The sequence below is a fragment of the Corapipo altera genome, unplaced genomic scaffold, assembly GCF_003945725.1.
Source record: "Corapipo altera isolate COAL_440 unplaced genomic scaffold, ASM394572v1 205, whole genome shotgun sequence".
Classification (NCBI taxonomy): Eukaryota; Metazoa; Chordata; class Aves; order Passeriformes; family Pipridae; genus Corapipo; species Corapipo altera.
In genome coordinates, this window is record NW_020885046.1 from 144,608 (window position 1) to 169,288 (window position 24,681).

At 45.1% G+C, this 24,681-nt stretch overlaps 1 protein-coding gene across 6 annotated transcripts in view; it reads right to left on the reverse strand.

Moving 5' to 3' along the window:
* The window catches only part of ZNF532 (zinc finger protein 532), a 30,209-nt gene extending 5,690 nt beyond the window's left edge, over positions 1 to 24,519 (reverse strand). The window contains exons 1-7 of one of the 6 annotated variants that reach the window (XM_027668596.1): positions 24,211 to 24,519; positions 23,032 to 23,236; positions 22,486 to 22,596; positions 13,211 to 15,570; positions 9,526 to 9,707; positions 6,575 to 6,751; positions 2,519 to 2,681 (exon numbers count right to left, since the gene is read on the reverse strand). In XM_027668596.1, coding sequence (XP_027524397.1) covers positions 2,519 to 2,681; positions 6,575 to 6,751; positions 9,526 to 9,707; positions 13,211 to 15,544 — 2,856 coding nt within the window. In that variant the 5' untranslated portion in view covers positions 15,545 to 15,570; positions 22,486 to 22,596; positions 23,032 to 23,236; positions 24,211 to 24,519. Of the gene's footprint in view, positions 1 to 2,518; positions 2,682 to 6,574; positions 6,752 to 9,525; positions 9,708 to 13,210; positions 15,571 to 20,676; positions 21,120 to 22,485; positions 22,597 to 23,031; positions 23,333 to 23,393; positions 23,990 to 24,210 lie in introns of those variants that run through there. The other 5 variants (XM_027668594.1, XM_027668597.1, XM_027668595.1 and 2 more) reach the window with 5 other exon arrangements.
* Positions 24,520 to 24,681: the final 162 nt, after the last annotated feature.

Consider the following 24,681-nt stretch of genomic DNA (forward strand, 5'->3'; position numbering starts at 1 on the left):
TTGCTGTTTAATAGGGAGGAAAAACGGACTCAAGAAACACTTATTGTTCAGTTTAATTTCTTGCTTTACTTACCTAACATACTAGTTGTGCATCCTCACTTCAGACTATGTGACTGATGCTTTCCAAGAAGGAAAGGCTTTTACTGACAAATTTTGACTTGCCACATTAATAAGACAGAACATCAGAAACATCAGACAGCTCTATAGTTTAGGATATATGAATGTTTTCTGTTGAGGCTGAGATGAAGCCCTGTCCTACTCCCCACTCAGCTGATGAGCACTGTCCCTTAGGGCTCTGTTAACAGCCTTTAGAATCCAGGCTGTGTGGGGCTGGCAGGGCCCCAGAGGGCTCTGACAAGCTGCTCTCCAGCCCCTGCAGCTCCTGGGCAGGAACCCTTCCTCTGCAGATCCTGTCAGTGGTCAGCAAGGAGGGAAGAGCCCCTCCCTCCCCATTCTGAGCTGGTGTGCTGTGTGCTGGGGTGACACCCACACGGTGCCTGGCTCAGGAAGAGCCGGGGGCCTTTGGCCACGTGTCCCAGGGGGCTTGGGCCACGTGTCCCAGCTCCACATGGATGTGGACACAGCAGGACTGAGTCTGCAGGGCTCTGGGACAACTGCAGTTCCTCCTGAACAGGGACCCAGGTCAAGGGCTCTCACATCTAAAAGGTTTGTCTGTCCTTCACCCTGATAGGGTTCTGATCCTCTCATCTACTGAGCCTTAGGACAGCTCTCTTGGAGGATATGTTGAACCATCCCAAAGGGAACACCTTTCCTTCAGGTAACCTCAGACACAAAACCCCCCATTCCATACATTCTCGATTCTGAGAATATAGGAATATCAATCTGATACTCTGGTAACAAGTTCTTTTGTAAATCCTGTGGCTCTTGGGACTACCTGTTGGCTCTAGAGCAAATATCAACCTCATCTGCAGAGCATTCTGTTCTTCTGTTTAAGAGCTGTTAAATAGAAGGAAAACCAGTAATTCAAAACCCTAAAATGGTAATAAAAAAAGCAAAGCACACAGGCCCAACTGCCTGGCTCTAAAGCAAAGTGAAGGTGTGTAGTAAAGGAGGAGGCTGCCTTTAGTATCCCAGTGCACAGGGGAGGGAGAAGGGAGGTCCCTGTGCTTCCAGGCAACTGAAGCTGACCTGGAGATTCCATCCCAGCCTAACTTGTCAGCGTGTAAAATGTTAGTGCTCAACTTTCGAAATGTCTTTTAAATTCAGTACTTGAAATTTAATTCCTTATTTGAAAATGCACAAAAAGCATTAAGGCACAGCACAGAGTCCCAGTGCTGGCAGCATGTGCCACCAGCCAGACGGGGAGTGTCACACCTCCAGTCCAGTCCAGTGCTCCAGCACCTGCTCTCACTGGCTGCTGGAAATTTTCTTGTAGTGAGTCATTGCAGGAAAAGGAGACATAGGTTTTGCCATTAAGGAGCACTGACATCTGCAGGAATTATTCTGGGTTATTTTTTGTAGCTTTAAATAACCTTCTCCTGAGCTTCCTTCTGTTCCTTTCTGTTCTGCTTTCATCCAGGTCTATCTCTGCCTTGATGGTTTATGTCTAGCCATACCAAACCATTACTTTCTGTGCAGCTGAGCTCTGCCTCTGCCGGGCACTCGTCCTCTCCCTGAGTCCTTTTCTGCTTTTATCTATAGCCTGCTACTGTTTTTTTATTCCCCCTTAACTGAACTCCAATTTATACTGCTTTGCTGCTGTCCATACTACTATACACACACCCTATCTGTAAAACCAGTAATACTGCTACTGCACGTGTATTGTCTAACCCTCTAACTTTAGTCTCAAAAATGTCTGAGTCATTTACAGTGAAGCATGCTAAAACCCCACTGGCTGAAAGTACAAATACTGGCATGGAACACTAAAGAGTTAAACAGTGCCCAAATGCAAGTAACTTAGCTTAACTTTAAACTGTGAGATGCTGAACCACCCTGATTTATGTAAGGGTAGCTTCTGACCCTACCTGCAGTCAGATCGAGCTCCTAAGATTATCTTCAGCTCTTACAGAAATGGTTATGTACAGATGTAACAATGCTTTTCCAGTAATACCTGAGTCAGGAAAAACTAATTCCCAAACAAGGCATACACTACAATATACAGAATTTGCCTATTTAGTTAAAAAAAAAGAACTATCTCCACTCTGAGTCCTGTTTTGCCCGTGAAGGTGATCGGTCACTGACCTCTCCCAGCTCTTATCTCTACTCATGAATTCTTAGCTGCTTTTTTTCCTCTCTCCTCTGTCCAGCTGCAGAGGGAGGGTGAGAGAGAGGCTTTAGTGGGTACCTGGTATCTGGCCAGGGTCAAGCCCCTACAGACCATCCGAAATATAACATTTTAACATTTGAGAACAATATTCACAGATTACCCCCTTGGAATTAACAACATCTCCCTCATCAGTCTTCTTGTTATTCTGTGCCTTTTCACAGTATGTTCTCACAGCATATAATGCACGAAAAACGGTACCTATGAAGGAAACAAGAGAAGATGCCTACACACCTTGATATGATCCATCATAAGCTGTTTCTGTGCATATAGAAGAGAACAGTCTGGACACTTGAAAACAGACACCTTCTGGTTTTCAATGTGCTGATCAAAGTGGCGATAGAGCAAAGGTTGTAGAGTAAACACAGTGTCACACATAGAGCATTTATATATTATTCTAAAAACAGAAGTACAATAAACAATGTCAGTCATATAGATGATCTATTGGCAAGAATCACGATGTTAACTTTTTTCTCATCAGAGATAAGATCTGACATGTTTAAGCAATTGTTTCACACTGCCTGAAAAAAGTTAAAATTAAACTAATTTGAAATGTCCTCTAATGTCAAAATATGGGAGCACTAGAAGAAACACAAAAATAGAAAAAATTATTTAAAAAGTGCAAACAAGAAGCCAGAAAACAACAGCATATGCCAGTTACATACATAACATCAACATCTGCTCAGGATACTCTGAAAGTTCAACATCTTCAGTTTCTGAACTCATGCTGTAGCTAAAGGACAATACACCCATTTCAGGTTGCAAAGGCAGTATGTTTTAAGGGAGTGATTGATTCAATCATAATTAGTAACATACTTCAAGATAAATGTATTTTTGGCAATGTCTGTGGCTTTGAAGCTCCTGAATGCCAAGCCTAGACTCTGTTAATGCTCTGAAGCTCCAACAATGCAGGACAGTATTTCCTTGATCTACCATTAGAAACCTTTATCAGTCTGTCTGTCAGAGCAGTGTAGAGACACTGCCAAACCCACACCTTCCTCTCTTGGAGCACATGGGACTTTTGAACTCCTCCCTTCAGTCCCCTCCTCTGACAGGCAGCATTCTAACCCCAGATCACCAGCCCTGGCATTGGCAGTGCTGCAGGGACAGTTTGGCTGAAATCAGAGAAACCCAGCCCTGGGTGCTCAGTACAGCATCAGGTGCTTCCCCTGCACAAGCAGGCTTCCTAATCCCATCTCTGTCCTACAGAGTACCTTTCCTTAAAAAAACACCCCACAAACCCCCCTGCTGCTGGAATGCTGAATCTTCTCATTACCCATGTAAATATTCCATATCCCTCTAGGCAATTATCATTGTTCCACAGCTCTAAGGATCACTCTGCACTGTGTTGTGAGGTGACAAGAACATGCTCATTTCTTCAATGTCCAAGCCATTCTGTAAGTCCAGATGAAAAACAGTACACTTAATATTAACTGGGAAAGATACTCTTTTTGTGGTATCAAGCAGTCCCAGTTTCTTACTAAGATAAATGCTCACTAAGAGAAATTCTCACTGAGATATGCTAAGATAAATGTATTATTTACACAGCATCCTCTGATGACCAATGTACTATTGTCCTGCTTTCTCTGGTGAACCCTTCGTTGCAGATCTGTAGTGAATGTGCTACAAGAAAATCTGACATATTTCTGAATCTGTGTCATATAAATATTGTAACTCTCTAAAAACACCACGACTATATGTGTTTTCTATGGCAGCTAAAATACTTTGCCTTCACAGAAGAACTATCTGGTAAAGATCCACATTTCAGACAAGTCTCTGGGCAAAGACCATACTCACTCAAATTCATACCAACACACCTAACACTGTTAGTTGTGACTATACACACCCAAGGAATTCTTTCTGACACAGCAAAAGTATGATTTTCAATCCTAAACAGATGCAGCCACGTATGGTGGTTTTGGGTTTTTTTATTTAATTGCAGTAGTCGGTGTTTAACACGTAACTGCTCAGAACACTGTCTGGAGCCTGAAGGCAGCTGTGCTGAGACAGGACATTACACCAAGGCCACTGGAGTAAGGCAGGCAGCTCAAGGATCCCGGCACGGGGCTGGCACGGCGCCTCCTCACTGCCCAGAACCCCGGGTTAGCTCACAGTAAACACAGGGGATGTCTCACAGGAAAATACTTCCATCACATAAAAGACGTTTAGCGTTTTGAAAACTTCTGCACCAGAGGGTGGTATTTCTCCTTCCCACATTTTTTTTTCTCTAAAGAAATGGAACTTGTGGGATAACACACTTAATACCAATACAGCAGATATCCACAATCGGGCTTGAGAAACAAGAATTTCTCCAGTATTCAAAAAGATATCAGCCATGATCAAGCTTAGAGTTAGAGAGAGAGCTTTGTAGAGTTGAAAGACAAGCAGCCATCCCATTTCCCTATATTAAAATAATCTCATTTCATCCCACTGAGAATCCCTGCACATAAACGTCATTTTTCATACACCAAATAGTTTTCTGCATCTGTTCTGAAACAACTGTTAGTAATGTAATTGTAAATCACACAGTTCCAGTAAATGCCAGAGGCGGGAAGCCAGATCCCTGTGAGCCCAGTTCCTGTAAACCCCAGAGTGTGCCCCCAGACAGGGTCACTCGGGCCCAGACAAGAGCCTCAGGGCCACAGGGCCAGCACGGGGCCCTGCCCGACCTGCTGCAGCCGTGGGCACTGCCCTGGCACTGCCCCACACCCCAGGGCAGGAGGGAGGCTGGCAAGCATTCAGTGGGGACCACGCACAGGCAGCCTGGGTGCTCCAGAATGCAGCACAGAGAAACCAAATGGGACTGTACTGCCTGAAATACAACCTGTCAGCTCTGCTCAGCACTGGGCAGACCAAGGACTCCAAACACTGCAAGGGCTGGGAAAATCCTACCACTTACTCTGCAGGCATTTAAGACAGCATGTGGATTAAAACTGGCAAATTTAAAGAAAACACCACTTCATAAGAGGAGCACTCAGCTATGGAGTCTGTGACTTATTACAGTAGTACTTAATAAAATTTCATTTTAGTCTTTTCATAATCAAAAATAAATTCATAAAGGAATACAATAAGCATATCTATATTGAAAGAAAACTAATGCAAAATACTTAAGTCATGAAGCTGATCAGAAACAGATTGGCAGATCCAAGCACAATTCACTTTTCCTATGTGAAGCATCTTACACAAACAGTCACCTTAATCTTTTGGTCTGAAACAAGTTTCAAATGTTAGTATCTCATGTCCTCTCACCCAAGATACCATCCTGAATTAAAACAAGGTATCATTTACCACTGGGCAGAAATGCCTTCATCTGGTATCAGACACACATGCCTCTGGCATTTACTGGAACTGTGTGATTTACAATTACATTACTAACAAGTTTGTTGCCATTTTGCTTTGATGCAGGCTTAAACAACTTAAATATGTTAGAAGAAACAGTGATAAACTGAATTCTTCTGAACTCTGGTTATTGCATCACATGGCACCTTGTTTCTCTCCTCTGCCTTCTATTTTCTTGAGCCTGCGAGTTGTTACCGTGTGCTCTGTGCACACCACAGAAAAAACACAGAGTCAATACCTGAATGTCTGCTCTCCACAGTGCACTGTACCAGAGAGGAGGAAAAGGAAGAGAAGGGGTGCAGGGAGAGGCACCAGGCTCAGAGCTGAGGGCTGGAGTGGTCTGCACACACATCAGCACCTTCAGCGGAGTCCACCAACGTTCAACACCTCTGCACAAACACCCTGTGCCCTGTGTCACCACCTTCAGCAAACCACCACATCATGCACAACTTTTCTAGCTACAGGAAAGAACCACTTCTGCTTTAAGCCAGAAAGAAAGAGATTACATGTGGGAAAAAAAGCTTATATAAACAGATAAAATCGCTTTTTCCCAACTTTTCAACCAGATGTTCTGAAAATCACCATGTAAGTGCTGATGAGTCTTAGCAGCTCGTTTTGGAATCACATTATCTTAATTCACAGTAAAAATGCAGATGAGCTAAGCAGATTAAAACATGAGAACGAGCAACACTCCAGCCACCTGTGCAAATCATTTGTGTAATTACATTTTGTAACCACTCTTTTCTAGCGCACAGCGCTTAAAGACCTACTGCTGCAGGTTCAGGGAAATGCAACCTTCGCACAACAAACTGCCAGCTGAAAACTCCTGACAGCATTCCACGAACCCCAAACTGTCAAGAGGTGATTTTAAGACTGCAAGCACAGGACAGAATGCAATTTCACAGGTCATTCAAAGGCAGGCAAGTGCAGTAGAAGATGAATTTTGCTTACTTTGGTTCGCCTATCTTGATACCGGGGTGTTGTGTGTAGGCATGGGAGTGTGTGCTGGGAGCAGACTTAAATGCCATGGGACAGATAGGACACTTGTAAAAGACTTCACAGTGACAACCTTGAATGTGAGACTTGAGAGCCGCCACGTCCGAGTACACGACGTTGCAGTGCACGCAGCTGCGGAGAGAGCAGAGAGTCAGGGCTGGGCCCGGCCCACAGGGACAAACTACAGCTGCAGAAACTCCCTCATTCCAACATTCCCTGTCCATTCAAACAGCCCAGCACGAATCAACATAACCACTGATTTGTAGATCACAAAGTAAGGGATAAGAAATTTCACACATCTTAATTTGAGAACCTAAGAGACAGGAGGTCAGAACATGTTTTTGTGTTATTACAGTAAAACAGGAAGAGGGGTTGACAGAGGAATATTCTATTGATTGCAGAAAGAGTGCTTAAATCCTCTGCACATTTGTAAAGAGATTTTTACAAAATGAATTTTTATCACATGCAGTGGATTGTTTAAGGCGCACCACAGCAATTTAGAAATGACCACCAAACAGAAAACCAATAAGGAAAATATTTGCACCATTTCCCTTGTTTAGATTTAATGAAGACATACTGGTAATGATTTTCTGTACATGTAATCAAATCAGCACTTGGATTTAAACTCGGGGAAACTAAACTGAATCTCTACAATCATATCAATACATCAGATTGGAATTCAGAAAATACTTTTCAAAAACATACTTCTGCTGTGTCGAATATTTGTGACCTTTCCGCATCTATTCTAAAATGAAACAATTAAAAAATTGAATTAATATTAGAACATAAGGATGTTTTTACACAACGGTCCCTTTTAGTGCCCTACATCTCCAGTAGTAAATGCTACCAAATCAGTCCAAGAACATACTGCAATCAGCAATTACAAAATACCCTGTCAAATGAACCAATTTCGCACTGACCGGTACTTTGCACTAAGAGTTTTACAATTTAAACACAGAAGGCCTCTGCCCTTCCAGTATTTTGTCATCTATTATGGCAGTATGATTGTTGTCAAATCAGTTTTTAGATGGTTTTAGTGTCCTGATGATAGCAATAAAGCAGGAAATACACATTGCATTCAAGGATCCCATTTTCCTCTTAAAATTTATCACCCTTGAATTTTATGAAGCATCATCCTTTCTTTTCTGGGCACTTAATTTACATTCTTAATAGTATTCATCAAGTTTATACCCATCTAGTCTCTGCTTGCCAATGCATCCTCTCAAGTAGATTGTCCTGGTCTTTTGGGGGTCTGTTCAGATCTTCTCTGCTCATGCAGAGCTGAACCCTTCTCCCCAGCTGCACAGTGTGATCCTCCCATCACCACATCTGCTCCGCAGAGCCGGGTGGCATCTCCCACCTCCCCATCCCACGGCTCGACTTTCTGCTCTAGTGCTGATCTAACTGATCCCCAGCATCCACCACTGCCTACTGCCACACTTCTTAAGGCCCAAGCCTTCGCCTCGGGGACTGCTCTAACAGCTTGCTTGTTTTCACCTTGGCAGGATGCAGGTAAACTTTCAGGATCAAGTTTTCCCCTGGTTTAGTCCAGACAACTGGCCTAAATCACTGGAATCAAGCGGAAGCCCGTGGCAGAGGCCCTTTGGAAAGGCAGGCCAGGGTGTGCTGCTCCTCAGTGCTGAGGAGCCTGAGGAGGGAGACATTAACATTCCCAGATATTGCTTTTCTTTGCCTGGGTCACTTTGGTTTAGTCTCACCAGATCAAGAAATTCTGAATCAGTGTGACACGAGATGTTTATGAGACATCTTGGACAGTCTAGACTTAGTGAAGGATTTGTGAGCGTGCTGGTGTTGTTACTGGGGCAGAGGAGTCCCTGGAGGCGACTGTGTGTACGAGTCCTAGAGACACAGGCCAGAGGGGAGGGCAGGGCAGTGCAGGGAGCAGAGGGAGGAAATGTAGGACAAGACAGTACTGCTTGGGAGAAAAGGGGAAAAGAGAAGAACCCAAAGAAACGCAACGAGCTTGGAGCTGTGTCAGGCCATGGATTCAAGCTGAAAACAGGCGCCTGATGCAGTAAAAGTGCTTTCTTCCCTTAGTGGAAGATTGCAGAGCCACTCTGGAAAATGAAGTGTGGCACCTTAAAGGGGGAAGGAGCTACCAGCTGTAAGATTTAAAATCCCCCTTTTCCAGTGAGACAGGATGAAATGGAAATGTTTTAGGAGTGCTGAGCAAAGCTCGGTGGTACAGGTGGCTCTTCTGATCACCTGCTGTGCTGCCTGCCATTCCCTGCAAGGAGAATTCTGAGATGAAATATTTTTTTCAAGTCTTTCAAAGTGTAACATCTATGAAATGCCTCTGCTCCCCATTTTCTCACTCAGTTGCCATTACAAGGAAATGTAAAAATAAAAGGGAAACTGAAGAGTAACAAAGGAGAACCAAAAGACCAGGCTGTTTGAGTGAGAAAGGTAATTTGCACGTGATGTAAAGCCAAGGAATCTTGACTTCCCACAGAAATGAGAACAACCAGGCAGGTGCAGTATGCCCATCAACACCATGACAATACACTGTGGAAGTAAATACTGAAAATGACTGTTCTACCAGAGAGAACAATCTAGAATTCAATAATTTGAAAAAACTCAAAGTTTTTTTGAAAACCTGAAATTAAGGCAATGCATCTGAATTCTCTAGACTTTATAAGCAGTGAAGTCCTGAATCTGTGTGACACTAGCTAATATTCTGATTTAATCATATACAAAACTGGATGCCCAAACAAAGCAGAATCCTAATGTATTTATTCCAAAATCTAACACTAACAATACTGTTGCCATGACAACCTCAAGCCCATGAAGCTGTATTCTCCAAACAGTACTTACGAAAATGGAAATTTACTTTTAAAAGCATAAACTGTACATAAATTGACAACAAAAGCAATCGTTATACTGACCGAAACCCAACTCTTCGGGTATAATGCAGGCAGTTCTTAGTGACATGGGTCTGGAAGTGGACAGATCTGCAGATTGCTCCACATTCAGGGCACGTGTATGGAGATTTATGCTGATGAATTCTCTGGTGTGATGCAAAACTGCACTGGTTAGGAAGCAGCATCTGGCAGATATTGCATGTCTTCTAAACGATAAACCAGAATAGATGAGACAATAGGTTTGGTTGAGCTCTACGTACCGTCTGTGTCAAACACTGCAATACAGCAAACAAAGGTTAAACAGCATGGCTGGCACGGGCCCGAAGGAAGCAGCAAGTACCAACACAGGCCCTGCTGACAGAGCTGGCAGGTGCTGGCTGCCAGACCCACTGGTGTTCTGGGCCATCCTGACACCACAGAGCTCCTTCATCTCACCACTGACCACAGGAGATGCACGTGGGTTTACAGAAATATTACTCAAGTGCCTCCCAAGATTACCTTGATAGCACAAGGGGCCTACATACAACCCGAGAATCAAATTATTCTATTATTTCTTATGACTTGGGACTTGTGAATCTCACCAGTGACTTACAAAGAATTAAAATCAAACCCAAGACTCTTTCCTGACATGGGTATTTATAGGAATGTTCTCTGCAAGAGTCTGGCAGATGTACTGATGTGCACTCTCTGCAAGCACACAGACCAGAGCAAGAACTCCAGAGCTGCATTATAAATCATTTACTAACATATGCCTGAAGAAATCCCGAAATAAATGCTCTGTGAGCATGATGGCCTGGTGTGTTTGAACGCAGTCTCCATCCAGAGGTCTCCAACAGCTACAGCTACAAGTGGGGGACTCACCCCCAGGCTGACTAGAACTGGTTTGGGGTCTTCAGTTCAGCTTAAAGGCAAAATCCTGACTGGCCATGACTCTGCCACATTTACTGGGCTTCAGTATCATTCCCCAAATCCATCTTTGGCCACGTCTGTGTTAACAAGCTACAATGTAGTACTGGGGAATCTGCAGCATTATTTCATTATGTAAGAAAACAGCAAAACAGAACTTCATATTCCAGCAACAAAAACGTCTGAGTGTTTCACAGTCCTTCCAAAGCCTCTGGCCTGCAGCACTAGCGAGGGGAACTGGGATGTGATGCCACAGAAGAGCTGTACAGCGCTCCAGCCCCAGCTCAGTGACCTCTCTGAGCCTGCAGAAAGCTGCCTGCCAGACTCGTCTGCTGACCCAACATGCCAGTAATGCTCTTGGTTAAGGCCCCTGCTCTGCTATTTCGATGAGTACAGATAATGTTTAATTGTAACTGATTACAGTAGAACAAGAAGCATCTACTGTGAAATTCTGACATTCAGCACATTTGCTTACCATTTTATTTTGGGCTTATGGTGGCATTAACTTCAGTTCTCTCATTCCAACCCACACCAAAATAAAACAGTTTGTGAAAATCATCACCTGCCTGCATTTAAAGTCAAAGTTTCAGAAAAAAAAAAAGGGTTAGAAGGAAAAATGGTGGAGGTGGAAAATAAAGATACACAAGAACGCTGAGCATGAAGGAAAATGAGCTATGTAGTTTCCATGGGAGCTATACACTCCTATCTGTAACTAGGATAAATATTAACACTCATTAGCCCAGATCTGCTACCTTCTTCTCCCTAGTAAGTAGATGGGGGTTTCATTTAGCCAGAAAATCTGTCAGCGAGTGGCCCCATTCCCTTTAACAAGAATATTAATGGAAATAAAACATTACAGAAAGGTAACAACTTTATAGGGAACATATTCTCATTGCTAGGGCTGTTCTACCATTGTTTATTTTAAATGAAACATTCTACCTTCATAACAGGACTTTCAGGAGAACGAGAACACTTACTTACTGCTTAGACTCATTGAAAACACATTTTCCTTTTAAGAGCATTTTTCTTTCAGGACACATTTTCCTTTCAACAGCAATTAGATGGGCAAAAGCACCAGAGGGAGAAAGGGAAGGGCAAAAGGTTTAGATTACCTGTCCGTAAAGACAAGGGCCCCCCAAAAGTGAGCACATCACTTTATCTTCCTTCTTCTCTTTTTTTTTTTTTCCATTTTAGCCTCATCCTCCCTATTCTCAGAATATCACTCTGTCTCTCATCCACTTGCTTTATCTTGGGGCCTTCTTACTTGCTTGATTTTTCCAGTACCAAGAACAACAGGGTTTTTGCAAGGACTACTGGATCTTAGATGGGATGCTACCTAACACATCTATTATGGGAAAGAATCCATCTGCCACCAACAAGCACCAGCAAAGCAGTCAGGTAAAAATCCAAAGTACTGAGTATTAAGTAACTTGAGCTGGTGCAGAATATACTTATGGTCAGCCATTAGATACTGTTTAGAACTGCAGCAAGGTGTAAGGATGGGACACATCCTGCTACCAAACTCAGGCAGGCACCCCTGTAGTACCTTCCAAAGAGTTCCCTGGAATGGCATTCCGCTGGGAATGCAGGCTCTCAGTCTAACTCTGCCAGCCAGTTAGGGAAGGAGCTGAGGCAGAGCCACAGCACCCACAGTCAAGGCTGTTTCCACATGCAAATCTCTGTACATTCCTGCCTGCAGAGGTGGGAGCTGCTCCGTGGTACAGAACAGGACCTAAGTGCAGCAAATAGATCCTGACAGGACCCTGCCTGCGCTCCTGTGACTACCTGCATTTCTTCCTAACTGCAGGACTTAAAGTCTGTCCTGGACACTGCTGTGTGATTCCCAGGAATATTCCCGGGGCATTACTGTCTTGAGCAGGCATGCAGGTTTTCAGCTTCCCCCTTAGCAAGAAGCTGGATCACCAAGCTCAACTGAATGCTTTGAAACACAGCAGAATCCCTTTTAATTGGCACGCCCCAACAGAGATCCAACTGTATCGTTTAATTAACCACCCTGGCTCCTACAGGATTATAAAATACATCGCACACTGATTAATAGTAAGTTTTATTGAATGACGGATTTCTTTCAGGTTAGGCCACATACATTAGCAAAGAATTTTAAAATGGTTTGTAAGTTTAACTCATTAGCACTCGTAAGAGGAAAGGAAACCCAACTAACTAAACCAGTGGTCACACCACAGCAAGGAATGGTGCCAGTGAACAGGGCTTTGCACTTTTTAAGGAAGACCTGAGGCAAACAGCAGGCATTGCTGTCAGTAGTCAGTGTGCCATTTGTCACTGCCTGAGTCCCTGCAGGTGAGAGGAATGCCTCGCTCACTTAGGGGCTAGATGAGAACTCTCAAAGCTGAGGACCAATCAAGAACAAATCACTTAAAGCTACCGTTCAGGTTGAACAGACGGGCTGTTAATGAGGGTGCCAATTAAGTGGATTCCACAGGCTAGTCAAATTCCAAAGCACAGAAAGAATCATTAAAGTATTATTAGTAAAACCTATTATTACTTTCAGGATTAAAATGTTCAGCTGTAAGAAAGCTAATGCTAAATTTTAGCAAAAATATAGTGTTGATTTCAGACTTCAGGGCCTAAAAATATTCTAAGAGAAGTCTTATTTAAAAAGCGTTGGCATTGACTATGTAAGTGCTTGCAAGACTTTTTGTGGTTTTCGTTTATCATTTTAATCACGGAGGTTCAGGTAATTAACAGCTAAATGGAAGTAAAAACATATCCAAAGTCTCCTAGGCTTATAGGTGAAACATTGGAATGTAAACATAGGATACTCTACTTGTCCACTCGTGTCTGCAGCCTGCTGGAAATGAGTTGCAAGGGATGTCTCATCTTGGAAAACTTCATTGCACTCCAAACACTTTAGACTATGCCTACAGAGTTTCGATGGATCTTCGTCTAGCGGCATAGCTGGAATGACAGGAGAGCTCGCCGGGGCTGAGATCACTGTCCCAGTTAAGCCAGACTGCATCTTTGTTACGGAGTGCGTGCCAGTCCCCACCGCGCTCTGGAGCAGGGATGCAGCAGTATTGCTGGAAGGAGATGCTATCATTTGATCTGCTGGGACTGGTTTTAGGATCAGGTGGGAACACTGCATCACAACGCCCTTCTCCTTGTGTCCACGAGCGTGTGACAGGAGACTGCATTTATTGTAGAAAACTAAATTCTTTGTGCAATGATTGCAAGTCACTTCAATTCGCACGCTCCTCCTGTCGTAGTGCTGGGTCAGGCTCTTCTCGAGAGCAAACGAGTCACCACACTCCAAACACTTGTAACCTCGTGTAGGTAGCGTGATTCCGGCATTGGCAGGGGGACTGAGGTTTGGGATGTAAACTGGTACGGGATTGACGCTGCTCAGCACCTTATTGAACGCTTCCACTACAGAACTCTGTAGGGATGACACCACCTGCACTCGAGACACTTTTTTCGAAGGCTGTGAGGCTGCTGCAGAAATTATTGCCTGCTTGATTTGCTGCTGGGGTTTCGTTAGCACTTGGCGCAGTTCAGAGGTGGTTTGAGCACCCTGAGGCAGAAGGTTAAGGTTGGCGAGATGGACCGTCTTTGGCACGAGTTTGGCACTGGCGAGGCTCGATGCCGGCACCACCACCGTCTGCTGCTGGATGGCGTTGGCAGCTTTGATGATGGCGCTGCTGGCGCTCTGCACGGACGCGGCAGAGATGACAGTGGCCTTCACTGTGGTGTTGTTAGCCAGCTTCAGGTTGATCACCTGGGAGCCCGCTGTCTTCACTGCGGACACGGGCAGGAAGGCAGTAGCCACGGGTTTGATAGTGACCTGTTTGGGGGCAAGCTCTGTAGATCCAACTGCATTGGTGACAACTGAGGACTGGAGAGGAGCTCTGGGAGGAGAGGAGAGAACAGCAGCAGAAGTTGGCGAGGACAGCAGAGATGTCATGGAAGTTACCATGGAAGCACTCTGCTCTGGCTTTTTACCAGAGTCCAAATCAACTTCTGGCAACACTCTAGTAACAGTTCTCTTGATCTCCCCAGAAGAAGTCTTGATGGTTTTTATACGAACCTTAGGAATTGCTGGTGTCGACCCTGCAGGGGAAGACGGAGACCCTTTGCTGCTGTTCTCACTCGATACACTCCTGGGACTGTCAGGTGCTTTGACAGATGGCTTCTTGGCACCATCAATGAGACTCTGAGACTCAGGTGACTTTTCAATAGCCCGGGGACTTTCACTTATGTCTTTTGGTAACGGAGAAGACTCTCCTGAGTTAGACTGTAAATCCTTACTGCTATCTGTAGCTGCCTTTTTAGCACTCAGGGCTGCAATTGCAGCAATGCAGGAAGAAAGCTTTGCTGATGACTTTGCTTTGGACTGGGAAATGCTGGCAAGATTTGTGTCACTTTTTTCAGTACTCAGTTTTCCATCAAGTACTCTGTTTTCAATAAGCTTGTCAGAATTGTCTTTTAGCAATTTGTCCTCTGTTTTTCGAGCTTTAAAAGGCTCAAAGACGCTTAAATTTACAGAGTTTGTCTCTGTCTCTCGTTTAGCAACTTTATTTTTATCTATACTACTTGAAACTGGGATTCCAGGTTTAATCAAGTTCTCCCCTCCAAGAGCTTTTAGTTTGTCATACTCCTGCTGAGACAGAGATCCTGCCAAGACGTTTGCTCTGAAATTTGCACGCATGTCCTCTTTATCCGGGGGGTCATCCACCTCAATCCTTTCATCATCATCAAATTCTTCAGCACTCGATATTGGGCTGAACTGGTTGAAAGCCGAATCCTTCAGCGTAGTCTCAGAAGCTGACCCATCATCTTTAAGTGACTTCCCTTCCTCTTTACTGTAGCTCTCAAGAGCTGATGATGTTAGAAAGCCATTGTGCAAGCCATTGCCTGTGGAATGGTGGCCATCCTTGTCCACGCCTTCGGAGGAATCGATGGTACGCACGTTTTTCACAATGACGCTCACGCCAACATCAGATGATGACGGGGCATGAGAATCTTCCTCGGGGTGAGTGTTTTGTTTTATGTGGCTGTCGTGGTCATCATGTCCAGATTCAATAGCTGCTTTGGGATCAACCATGTCTGGTATGTCAAAGGCTGCAAGAAGATCATCGAAATCTGGGGTCTTCATATCCCCCATGGTCACGTGTTTGATTGGAAGCAAATCTGTAAAATAAGCAGATGGTTATTACTTTAAGCTCTAGTCTTACACCAAGAGCTATAGTAATTCATCAGCTCCACACACAGTAACCTGGCCATTTCATTCTGGGCCCAAATTTCAGTGACTTTCTTCTTGTCCCCTCTCCTACACTCCCTCCTATCCTGGCCAACATACACTATGATTACAGCAAGATACCTGGATGTTCATGAAAATAAGGGGAGGCACTTGCAATTTCTCCTGTCCTGATTTTCCTTAACATTTGCACTGTCAACCTGATGAGTCTTCTTGATAATGGTAACAATCTGTAACACTCAGGTATTCATCAATTCATCAGCATTGGCTACCTGGAAGTCATTATGAACTTTAAGAAGGCAGATGAGGAAAATTTTTCCAGGATACTGAAATACACACAGACATTTCAGGCAACACCTTCACAGAAATGCAGAAGTGTTTTGAAATTTGTTGACATGGTTCACTTAATAGTTTTGTGGCTTTGTCTAACTTACTAAGTCCTAAACACAAAAATAAACACAAACATAATATCAAAATTACAATCAAGTTTCTATAAGAATTAAATGGAAAAGATTCCAGAGACCAGAGCACATAAAATCCATGTAAATCCACACAAAGCCTTGATGCAGTTACTCTTGATCTGAGGTACTAATTATTTGCATTCTGGCTGTGCATCTGTCATACGTGTCTTTCTGCAGTTGTTGTAAATACTCAAAAAGAACTAGAAAGTCACCCTAGTCTGAAACCTCCTCTAATTACATATCCTGGAGTTTAATTAACATTTATCAATAGCAATGAATCAAGGCCCGCTTACCCACTATTTCCTCCAAGTATGTTTAAGATCAGAACTGCCCAGCAGAGGAGACCCATCTGTCCTTTCCTGAGGAACTCCTTCAGTTGGGCTCATTCCAAACCAGGAAAGTATCTCCAAAGAATTCCGGGCTCTCCTGAGTTGAACTCCCAAATGCCCCCCCCGGGAGAACTGCACAGAGCTGCAGGGCTCTGCAGGAGGGACCCCCGGGCTCTGACAGAGCTGCAACCAACACAGAGGGCTTCTGCTCCCTGGGGGACCCAAAATTACTGCTGCCCTTAGCAAGAGCTCCTCTCATTCTTCAAAATGTAAAGCAATCAAAGTTAAACAAAAAGAGACAGAGGACACGGCCAGTCATGACAGGCAAAGAGGTGAAGTTCTAACCTGGCCGCTTTATTCATCTCTTCCTCACTATTCTAGTGCACCCATCTTAAGGTTCAGGATTTAAACCACAGCTGCCAGGACTCTGCAGCCACATTCCTCCCTATTTTTTTTTTCCTCTGTCCAAAAACCTTTCAGTAACTCCTTCTTTTAAGGAGATAACTCTGCCTTTTATTCAAGATCAAAATCAACTGACACCTTGGCTGCCAGACAGGCTGTTAGCCTATTCCTTCTCTGGGCCAACATGATGCCTGTAAGTACTTCAGCACAGGAAATGAGGCAAGCTCCTGGTTCCCCAGGAAATCAGGATTTTCCAGAAACTGGAATTTCTTTGAGAAGGGCTCTGAGAATGCTTGAAAAAAGTTAAACAGAAAACCAGTTTCTTTAAAAATTGAAACATTACTTTGCTTACTTATTATTCAGTGATAAATGTAACAAGGAAAAAAAATCTGCATATGGAATTCCAATAGGAATTACACAGCTAGGGAGCCATGGAGCAATGAGGTGAAATGCTTCTGGGTTCTGCTTTTTTGATGGTGGCTGAGAGGACTTCTGGGAAGACACCACCAAGTCTTACAAACTTAAGATAACAGATCTGAATATACCTTTCTCCATGACTTCCAAGAATCTCATAGGTTTTAGCCAAAGGAAGGTACTTGGCTGTTCCACTGCCTTACTTCTCCCAGTTCACGTGTGGTAACACATTCCAGCGAAGCACTCACTTGGAGAGTTATGTCAAAACAAGAACCAGCCCATGAGAACTCTTCTGACCGTGGAAGAAGCAAGCAGGACAAGCAGGGCTTAGAAGTAAACATCTGCTTCTGAAGGACTGATAAAGGCAGATAAAGGCTTTTTGTTTTCCTGCATGGAATTGCTGCCACTCCTCCTCAAGCCCTGTATCTGTACCCGTTTCAGATGGAAGGACTCCAGACACATGAGGGAAAACAAACCTACCCTTTCATGTGTCTGCCGAGGTGGGGGGGACCAGAGAAACACACACACTTTTTTTACTTTCTAAATTAAGATTTATCTTGTAACTCTGGCTTTAGGACACCTGCAGCTGGGGCACAGCATTCTCCACAGAAAGACCAAGCTGCCTAGAAATCCTCGCTGTAATGAAAGGATACTTTTTGGAGTAAAGCTGAGCAATTGTAAACACTCAAACCAGAGTCATTTTGGGGAAGCTGAACAGCCTAATGATAAAAAACCAGAATACTCTGGGGCAGCTCCAAGACAGGTCCTATCTCCAGACCACTCAAATCCCTAATTTTTGTCAGGTACAAGAACAACTTCAAGCTTTCCAGCCTAGCAATGACAAATAATCCTCCTCCCTTTCCAATACTTTTCCAATTAATATTCTCTATGCATGAAGTTTTCTCTTGTTTCTGGATCATAAGTATGGTCTTACATGCTCAATTTTTATTCTTTTATTTAATTGTTAACATTTGAAGAACCACCCAACTTTTCCTCTTTGACACCTACCCTCCCATTCATCCAGTTCTTCCAAATTGCTGAACCACAAGTCCAACAACTTTATACACTTGCTTTAGCTGTATCAGCCCTGTCTTTTCTGCTTTATTAAATTCCTACCTGTTGCCTTCAAATCCCATGTAATTGCCTATACTTACAATATCCAACTCCTTGCTTTTGGTCAAACAACTACTCAACTTCAGCTTCCCTCAGCAGCGAATCTATTGAAGGAAATAGGAAACCCCCCAGCTCTAATTTTCATCTCCCTATGGCATTCATGTTCTTGGGACCACAGTCCTTTACCTTCCCTAAACTCTTTGTACTGTTTTTCCCTCCGTTTGTGGTTGTGGACTCTTTAGGGGTGAGACCTTTTCTTTTGTATGTTCCTCTGAGCAAACCAGTGTTCTTTTCAGTCCTGTGAAACCAGAGACAAAGCTTTTCAAGGTCTGGCACATGGCAGTGTCTTGGTTCTGATACAGCCATACACAGCTATTTCTACAGTTACACCACTCCAAAGCAAAATTCCAAAAGTCTGGAATAATTACTCTATGTCCAAACAAGAGTAATGATGCCTAAATTAGATCAGGCTCATTCTGGAACAAAATGCCTACACAGGGAGCAATACCAGCCTAACTAGCATAAAAGCATACTTTTTCTTTAAAGTTTCTGTACTGTTATGCCAAGAAACTTCATCAGGTAGAGAAGACTTAAGTGATTCAATCAGAATTACAATAACATATGTCCTAACATTAGGCAAACTTCAGCCTAATAGGCAGAATATGAGCAGTTCATGAGCTATTCAACAAATATTAGTAGTTATGACTGACTTACACTTCCCATCATTTACCCTGAAAGCCAAGCACTGTAAAGACAGGCAGAGCAATGTGCTAACCTAACCACAAACCCTTCTTCAGGAAACAGGAACCACATCTCAAATCACAGCCTCGCCTGCTCTGACACCCTCAGCAGGCGAGGGCCACGTGCAAGAGGCCACTTCACCCGCAGCCAGCCATGGCTCTCACACTCCTGAGCTTCCTTTGCCCCATGGAAGGGCACACGGCTTGCTAATGCTGCAAAACCCAAACACCTGCTTCCAGAAATCACAGAAATTCCTTTCATAATAGGCATAGTAATTCTTAGCCTAAGAATTTTTGATTTCTTAGGATAAAGGTCTCATTTACCATCCATAGCATCAATAAGGTCATGCCAGTCCTAATGTGTCTCCACATCTTTGTGAAGTATGGGGTGTTTCACAGTGAAAATTTATACAAAGCAACTTACTCTTTCAATATTATACACCAAATCTATCTGCCTTCAAAAAAAGAGGAAAATCCAATTTGCCTCCATGCACAAGACTCAGTGAGTAAAGACTTAATCCAAAATTTTGACAGCCAAAATAGCACTACTGTAGTTTATGACTCCTTAGGAGCCTCATCTTGTAGTCCAACCTATCAATGAACTGGGTATCTCAAGTTCTCTTTGGGTAGGAGAAAACAGGCAGGGAAAGAGAAGGGGAAGCCTCTGGAGTCTAAACCACCTCTAGCACAGCTTGAAAAAGAACCACACACAGCTGGTTCAAAGTTCAGGATGTTCAGCCTTTGGCTGGAAAAAAGACCAGGGATGTTTCAGCCCATGAGCAAGGAACCTCCCTCCCCAGAGCATGGAGCTGAACAGGCCATCCCCAGCTACAGCTGGCCACAGGGAAACTACCTGGATGTATCCAGAGATCCAGGTTAGGGGCTGGGCCTAGACACTTCCCCAATCCCTCCTATGATGGAATTGAATTCCTGAAAAACAAGGAAATCCACACACCATTCTTTTTGCACTCAAATTATAAACATGCCTTAATTTTGTACTTTGGTATGTAAAACAGGCTGTGACAATAACACGGGAATAATTCAGATGTACAGCCATAATGGACAGAATTGTAACATTCCAGAATTAGTGCAGCTTTGAATCCCATTCTGAGTGGCACAGCCTTCCCACCCTCTTGCTGTAAGGTGCTTCTTTGTGAAGGGGGTGGCAATTGTGGCATCTGCAGCCAGTCTGAGCCACAGCTCTCCCAGCCAGGCAGTGCCCAACACAGCAACAATGAGACCCCAAAACGTCAGGGTCAAGTTTGGGTTTCTCTGAACACGCATTCCTGGCTCTCTGTATGCATATTTATATTTTAACACACAGTCATATGATTAAGAAAACAACAGTTAGTTAATTCACTCCAAAGGGGCTTGGAATGTGATAAATCCTTACCCTCCTTCTGGAGATCAGATACCTGAGACCAGCCTAAATGCAAAATGAGATCCTGGGTGCTGATACAGAGGACCAGCCCTCCAGCATCAGCAGCATTTTCTGCTGGAAAGCTGGCCTGCGTGCAAAATCCCAATCTCCTGGTGAAGAGCATTTACAGATATTATTAGACTGAAAAAATTCAACTCACCAAGAACACTGCAGACTCCAGCATCTAGTCAGGTTTCTTATCTTACAGCCTACAAAAATCCCTGCAAATTCAAAATCTTCATTGCTAAAAATAAAAATCTGTAGTACAGATAGCGTTCAGAAACCCAAACAAAACAGATCCATAGAATGTTGTATCAATTCAAGAACTCACAATCTTAAAGCTGCTTACTACTCTGGTAGAGAGAAAAACCCTAAAAGGTGCTCTCATGTAACAGATGAGTTTTAGCTGACACTTGGAAAAGAACACGCGTCCTATCATCAAGAGATCCCGCTCCTCTCACGCAACAAGAACTCCTGTTTGCCAGCATCGCTCTGCAACAGACGTCCACAGTCAAATACAGACCCTCTGCATCCCAGTGCTGAAGGACAGAAGCAGAAATCAGCACAGTGATCTGCCAGGCATTTTGCTCCATCACAGGCTATTCACTGCCCTACCAAACCTGAGAAACAACACACCACAACTGCAGGAAAAAGCACAAACCCAGAATTTCAGGTTAAACGTTAGCACGTTATTTTCACTTTTCTACAATTAATAGCTCAATACCTTATGTAATGTACTGCAGTCAGGAACAAAAAGGTTTCCTTGTATTGTCACTGGGATGCAGGCACCCTGCCTATCATCAGCCAGTTCACAACTTACCCAATATCCACAACCTCTCAAGGCTTTTAGGACTGTCTATCTGCTGAGCACAGAGGAGAGGACACTCATTTCACACCACAACAGAGTACTTTCAATGTTCTGCCTCCATATTATCTTGATTGTAGACTACCCAACCAGCTAACACAGCTAGGACTGGGGAGATTTTTTAAAAATCACACTGGTTATGATTCTAGAGTTGCTGATTTCCTGTTATAGGAAGTAACAGTTCTAGCAAAGAATCCCCAAGGCAAAATGTTTAGTGATCCACTGTGTAAGCTCTAACAGCCTTTGTTCTTCCCTTTGCTAGATTCATTACTGCTTCCTCCTTTCTCCCCCTCTCCCTCTCTCTGAATCCTTCCGCTTTCACTGTAAGATACAAATGCCAGCTCGAATCTAAGTACACATTTATTTTTCAGATGAGAAAAAAAACCCCCCCAAACCCCTGTCCGTTATCCATTGCTTTGAGTTAAAAGCAGTCACCCCTCAGGAGCTGATGCACTGCCCATCCGGTTTCCTCTTCTGATTTAATTACTGCACAATATTATAATTCATGCCACTGATAATGCGCTGGAGCTCCATCCAACCCCCCAAAATACATCTTTCCACTTGGTTGCTGCAAAATCCTCCCAGGGTTACAACAGCCTAAGAAAAGCCATCCATACTATTTATTTTGTACGGCTTTTTTTCTCTCTAGGAGATATTAAGTACATGCTTAACACTGAAGACCTTAATTCAAAACCAAGTGTTGGGTCACTCGGATGTGGCCAAACAATAACCTGTAAATAATCAGACAGCAAATTCTGCATGTGAGTCTGTAACACAGCACAGAACAGCTCACTGCCACAATTGGTCCACAATTTATGATTGTCACTCAGAGGCCTATTCCATATCACTGCATTGTGAAAAAAAATGTATATCTGGATATATTTCAATGAAAATAGTGTATTTAGCCACGATATCAGTAAGTCTTTAAAAATAAGAGCTTTAATCCTATTAAAGCTGGAGGACCTTAATAGCATTTCTTCAGTAACACTTAAACAATTGTCTCCTTCCTAATGTGCCAAGTGTGCAATGAGGAGTCAGATTTACTTCTCACACACATGTACCTACACGCTATTGTCATAATCAGCACAAACCACCACGTCTCACCTTGTGAACCTTGACCTTTTGAAAGATTTTTTTAGCCGGTGCTCAGTTACTGCCACAGCCGCATTACCTCTGCAAACACCAAAGGGTTAAAGGCAGCCCCAATCAATAGGCCTACAAGGAAAAAAAAAAGGGAAAACCAGTATGCCTTACAGCATCTTTGCAATGCTTTTATGCACAATTCTACAACAATACTGTTTCCTTTTGGCCTTACAGAAAGGCACAGCAACCCCCCCCTTAACGTCCCCTAACGAAGCAAACCACAAGACAGCACCCTGTAAATAAAACCGCATGCAAAGCAGCATCCTCAGTCACAAGCATAACTACAATTACAAATCATTCAATCCATTTTATGTAGCTTAGTTTTAAAATAGACTGCATAACCAGTGTCCCACCCTTGCAAAGCAAAAATATTTTAATAAGGGTCATAAATCTCAGCTCTTGCCCATTCCTTAAGCATAAAAAGGCACGAAAAGCCAAAGTAATCTCAGTTACTGCAAATATGTACATTTACATACAGAACCCTTTATGACTACGTTAGCCACATACCAGTGCTGTGTGTCTAAAGTGTGCATTCACATACTGTTTTGGGATGGTATCTTTCTGCAAGCTCCTCTGCTTTTGGCTGCCATGAAGGGAGGAAGCTCTCCCAGTGTAGTAGCTCAGTGACTGCATTGTGTTCAGGAGCTGATCTGCCTCAAACCAGTTCCAGCCGGTTCTGGTCACCCTACATAAAAAGCTATGGCAACCCTCGCTGAGTTGCCAACAAGTCCCTGAAAATCGCAGGGGCTGTTTTTTGTGTGGCGTGGGGCCGGCGCAGCCCTGTGCCCCGGCTCCCCTCCTGCCCGGCCCACGCAGCCCCTGCTCCCCAGAGCCCCCCGCACGCTCCCTTCCTCGCCTCCCCCACTTACCTCCCACAACCTGGCTGAGAGCTGGGAGTGTGTGCGTGCCTGTCTGTAGCTAACAAAGAGACCGCAATAAAAATCCTCATAGGATCTCTCTTGCAGCACCAGGCAGGCTCGGCCACAGCCCTGGGAGACAGGCTGCTAACCCGGGCTGCTCCCCCTCTGCTCCCACAGCACGAGGGGTGGCTGCTCACACACGTCACATCTGCCCCCTCATGCCCACGGCCGAGGGGTGCCTGAGCGAGGGCTTCTCCCGTCCGCCCTCCCCACTGCTCGCTGCATCTGGGGCCGCCCGAGTGGCATTTTCTGAGCTCTGGGCAGCATCACTAGACAGAGGACCCACACGCGCGCCTCCCTCCCCTCAAGAAATCCATTTCCGCAGCAGCAAGATGCCTGCAAAATAGTTCCTTTGCCCCCTCCTCGCAGTACCGAGTCGGCCGCTGCGCTGATTTTTTTTTCTTTTGCTATTCGACTATGCCAGAGGCCCTAAGAACCAGCGAGCTGCAGCCCCGCGGCTGGGCAGCCCCCCCGGCCGGCACCCCCCGGCTGGGGAGGCCCGGGCAGGCTCTGCGCGGCTCCCACCCCGCACAGACCGTGCGGACCGAGCCGCCCGCTCGGCCCTGCGCCTCTGGGGCGATGCCCGGCCAGGGGCTCGGCTCCCCGCGGTGCCCAGGCCGCTCCGGGGGTCCGCACCCACCTGTGCCCGTGGCCGCTCTGCTCCTGCCCGCTCCCCTTCACCTCGGCCACGCTGGGCCTTCCTCCTGCATGGCTGACAGGCACACAGACCGAGACAGCAGCCACCCCGCTCCTCCTGGCTACTCACCCTTGCTCTGGGAACACCAGTAACCACCTCCGCCTACGCGCCGAGCCCCCTCCTCTCGGGGGCTGCGGGAGATGCTGCTCTGCAGGGCTCCCTCCGGGCGGGTGGGCAACCCCGGCCAGCCCCTCTGCCCTGGGCTGCACCTGCAACTGAGCAGAGGTCTCGGGCACAACCCTGCACACCTTCTCCGCATCCCTCATCCCCACCCCGTTCTGGGGAGAACCACCATGTTCTTCCGCTGCCTCGGCCCGTCTTCCCCGCACAGGCGGCCGCGGCCGGCCCTCCCTCGGCCCCTCGGCCCGGGGGGCCGCTCCCTCCTCCGGGCCGCCGCGGCCACGGGCACCTCCCCGCGGGCCCGCTCGCTCCCGGCCCCTGCCCGAGCGGGTCCCGCGAGCCCCGGGGGCGCTCGGGGAGAGGAGGCCGCGGCCCCTCCGGCGGCGGGGAGAGCGATCCGTCCCCGCCCGGCCGGCCCGG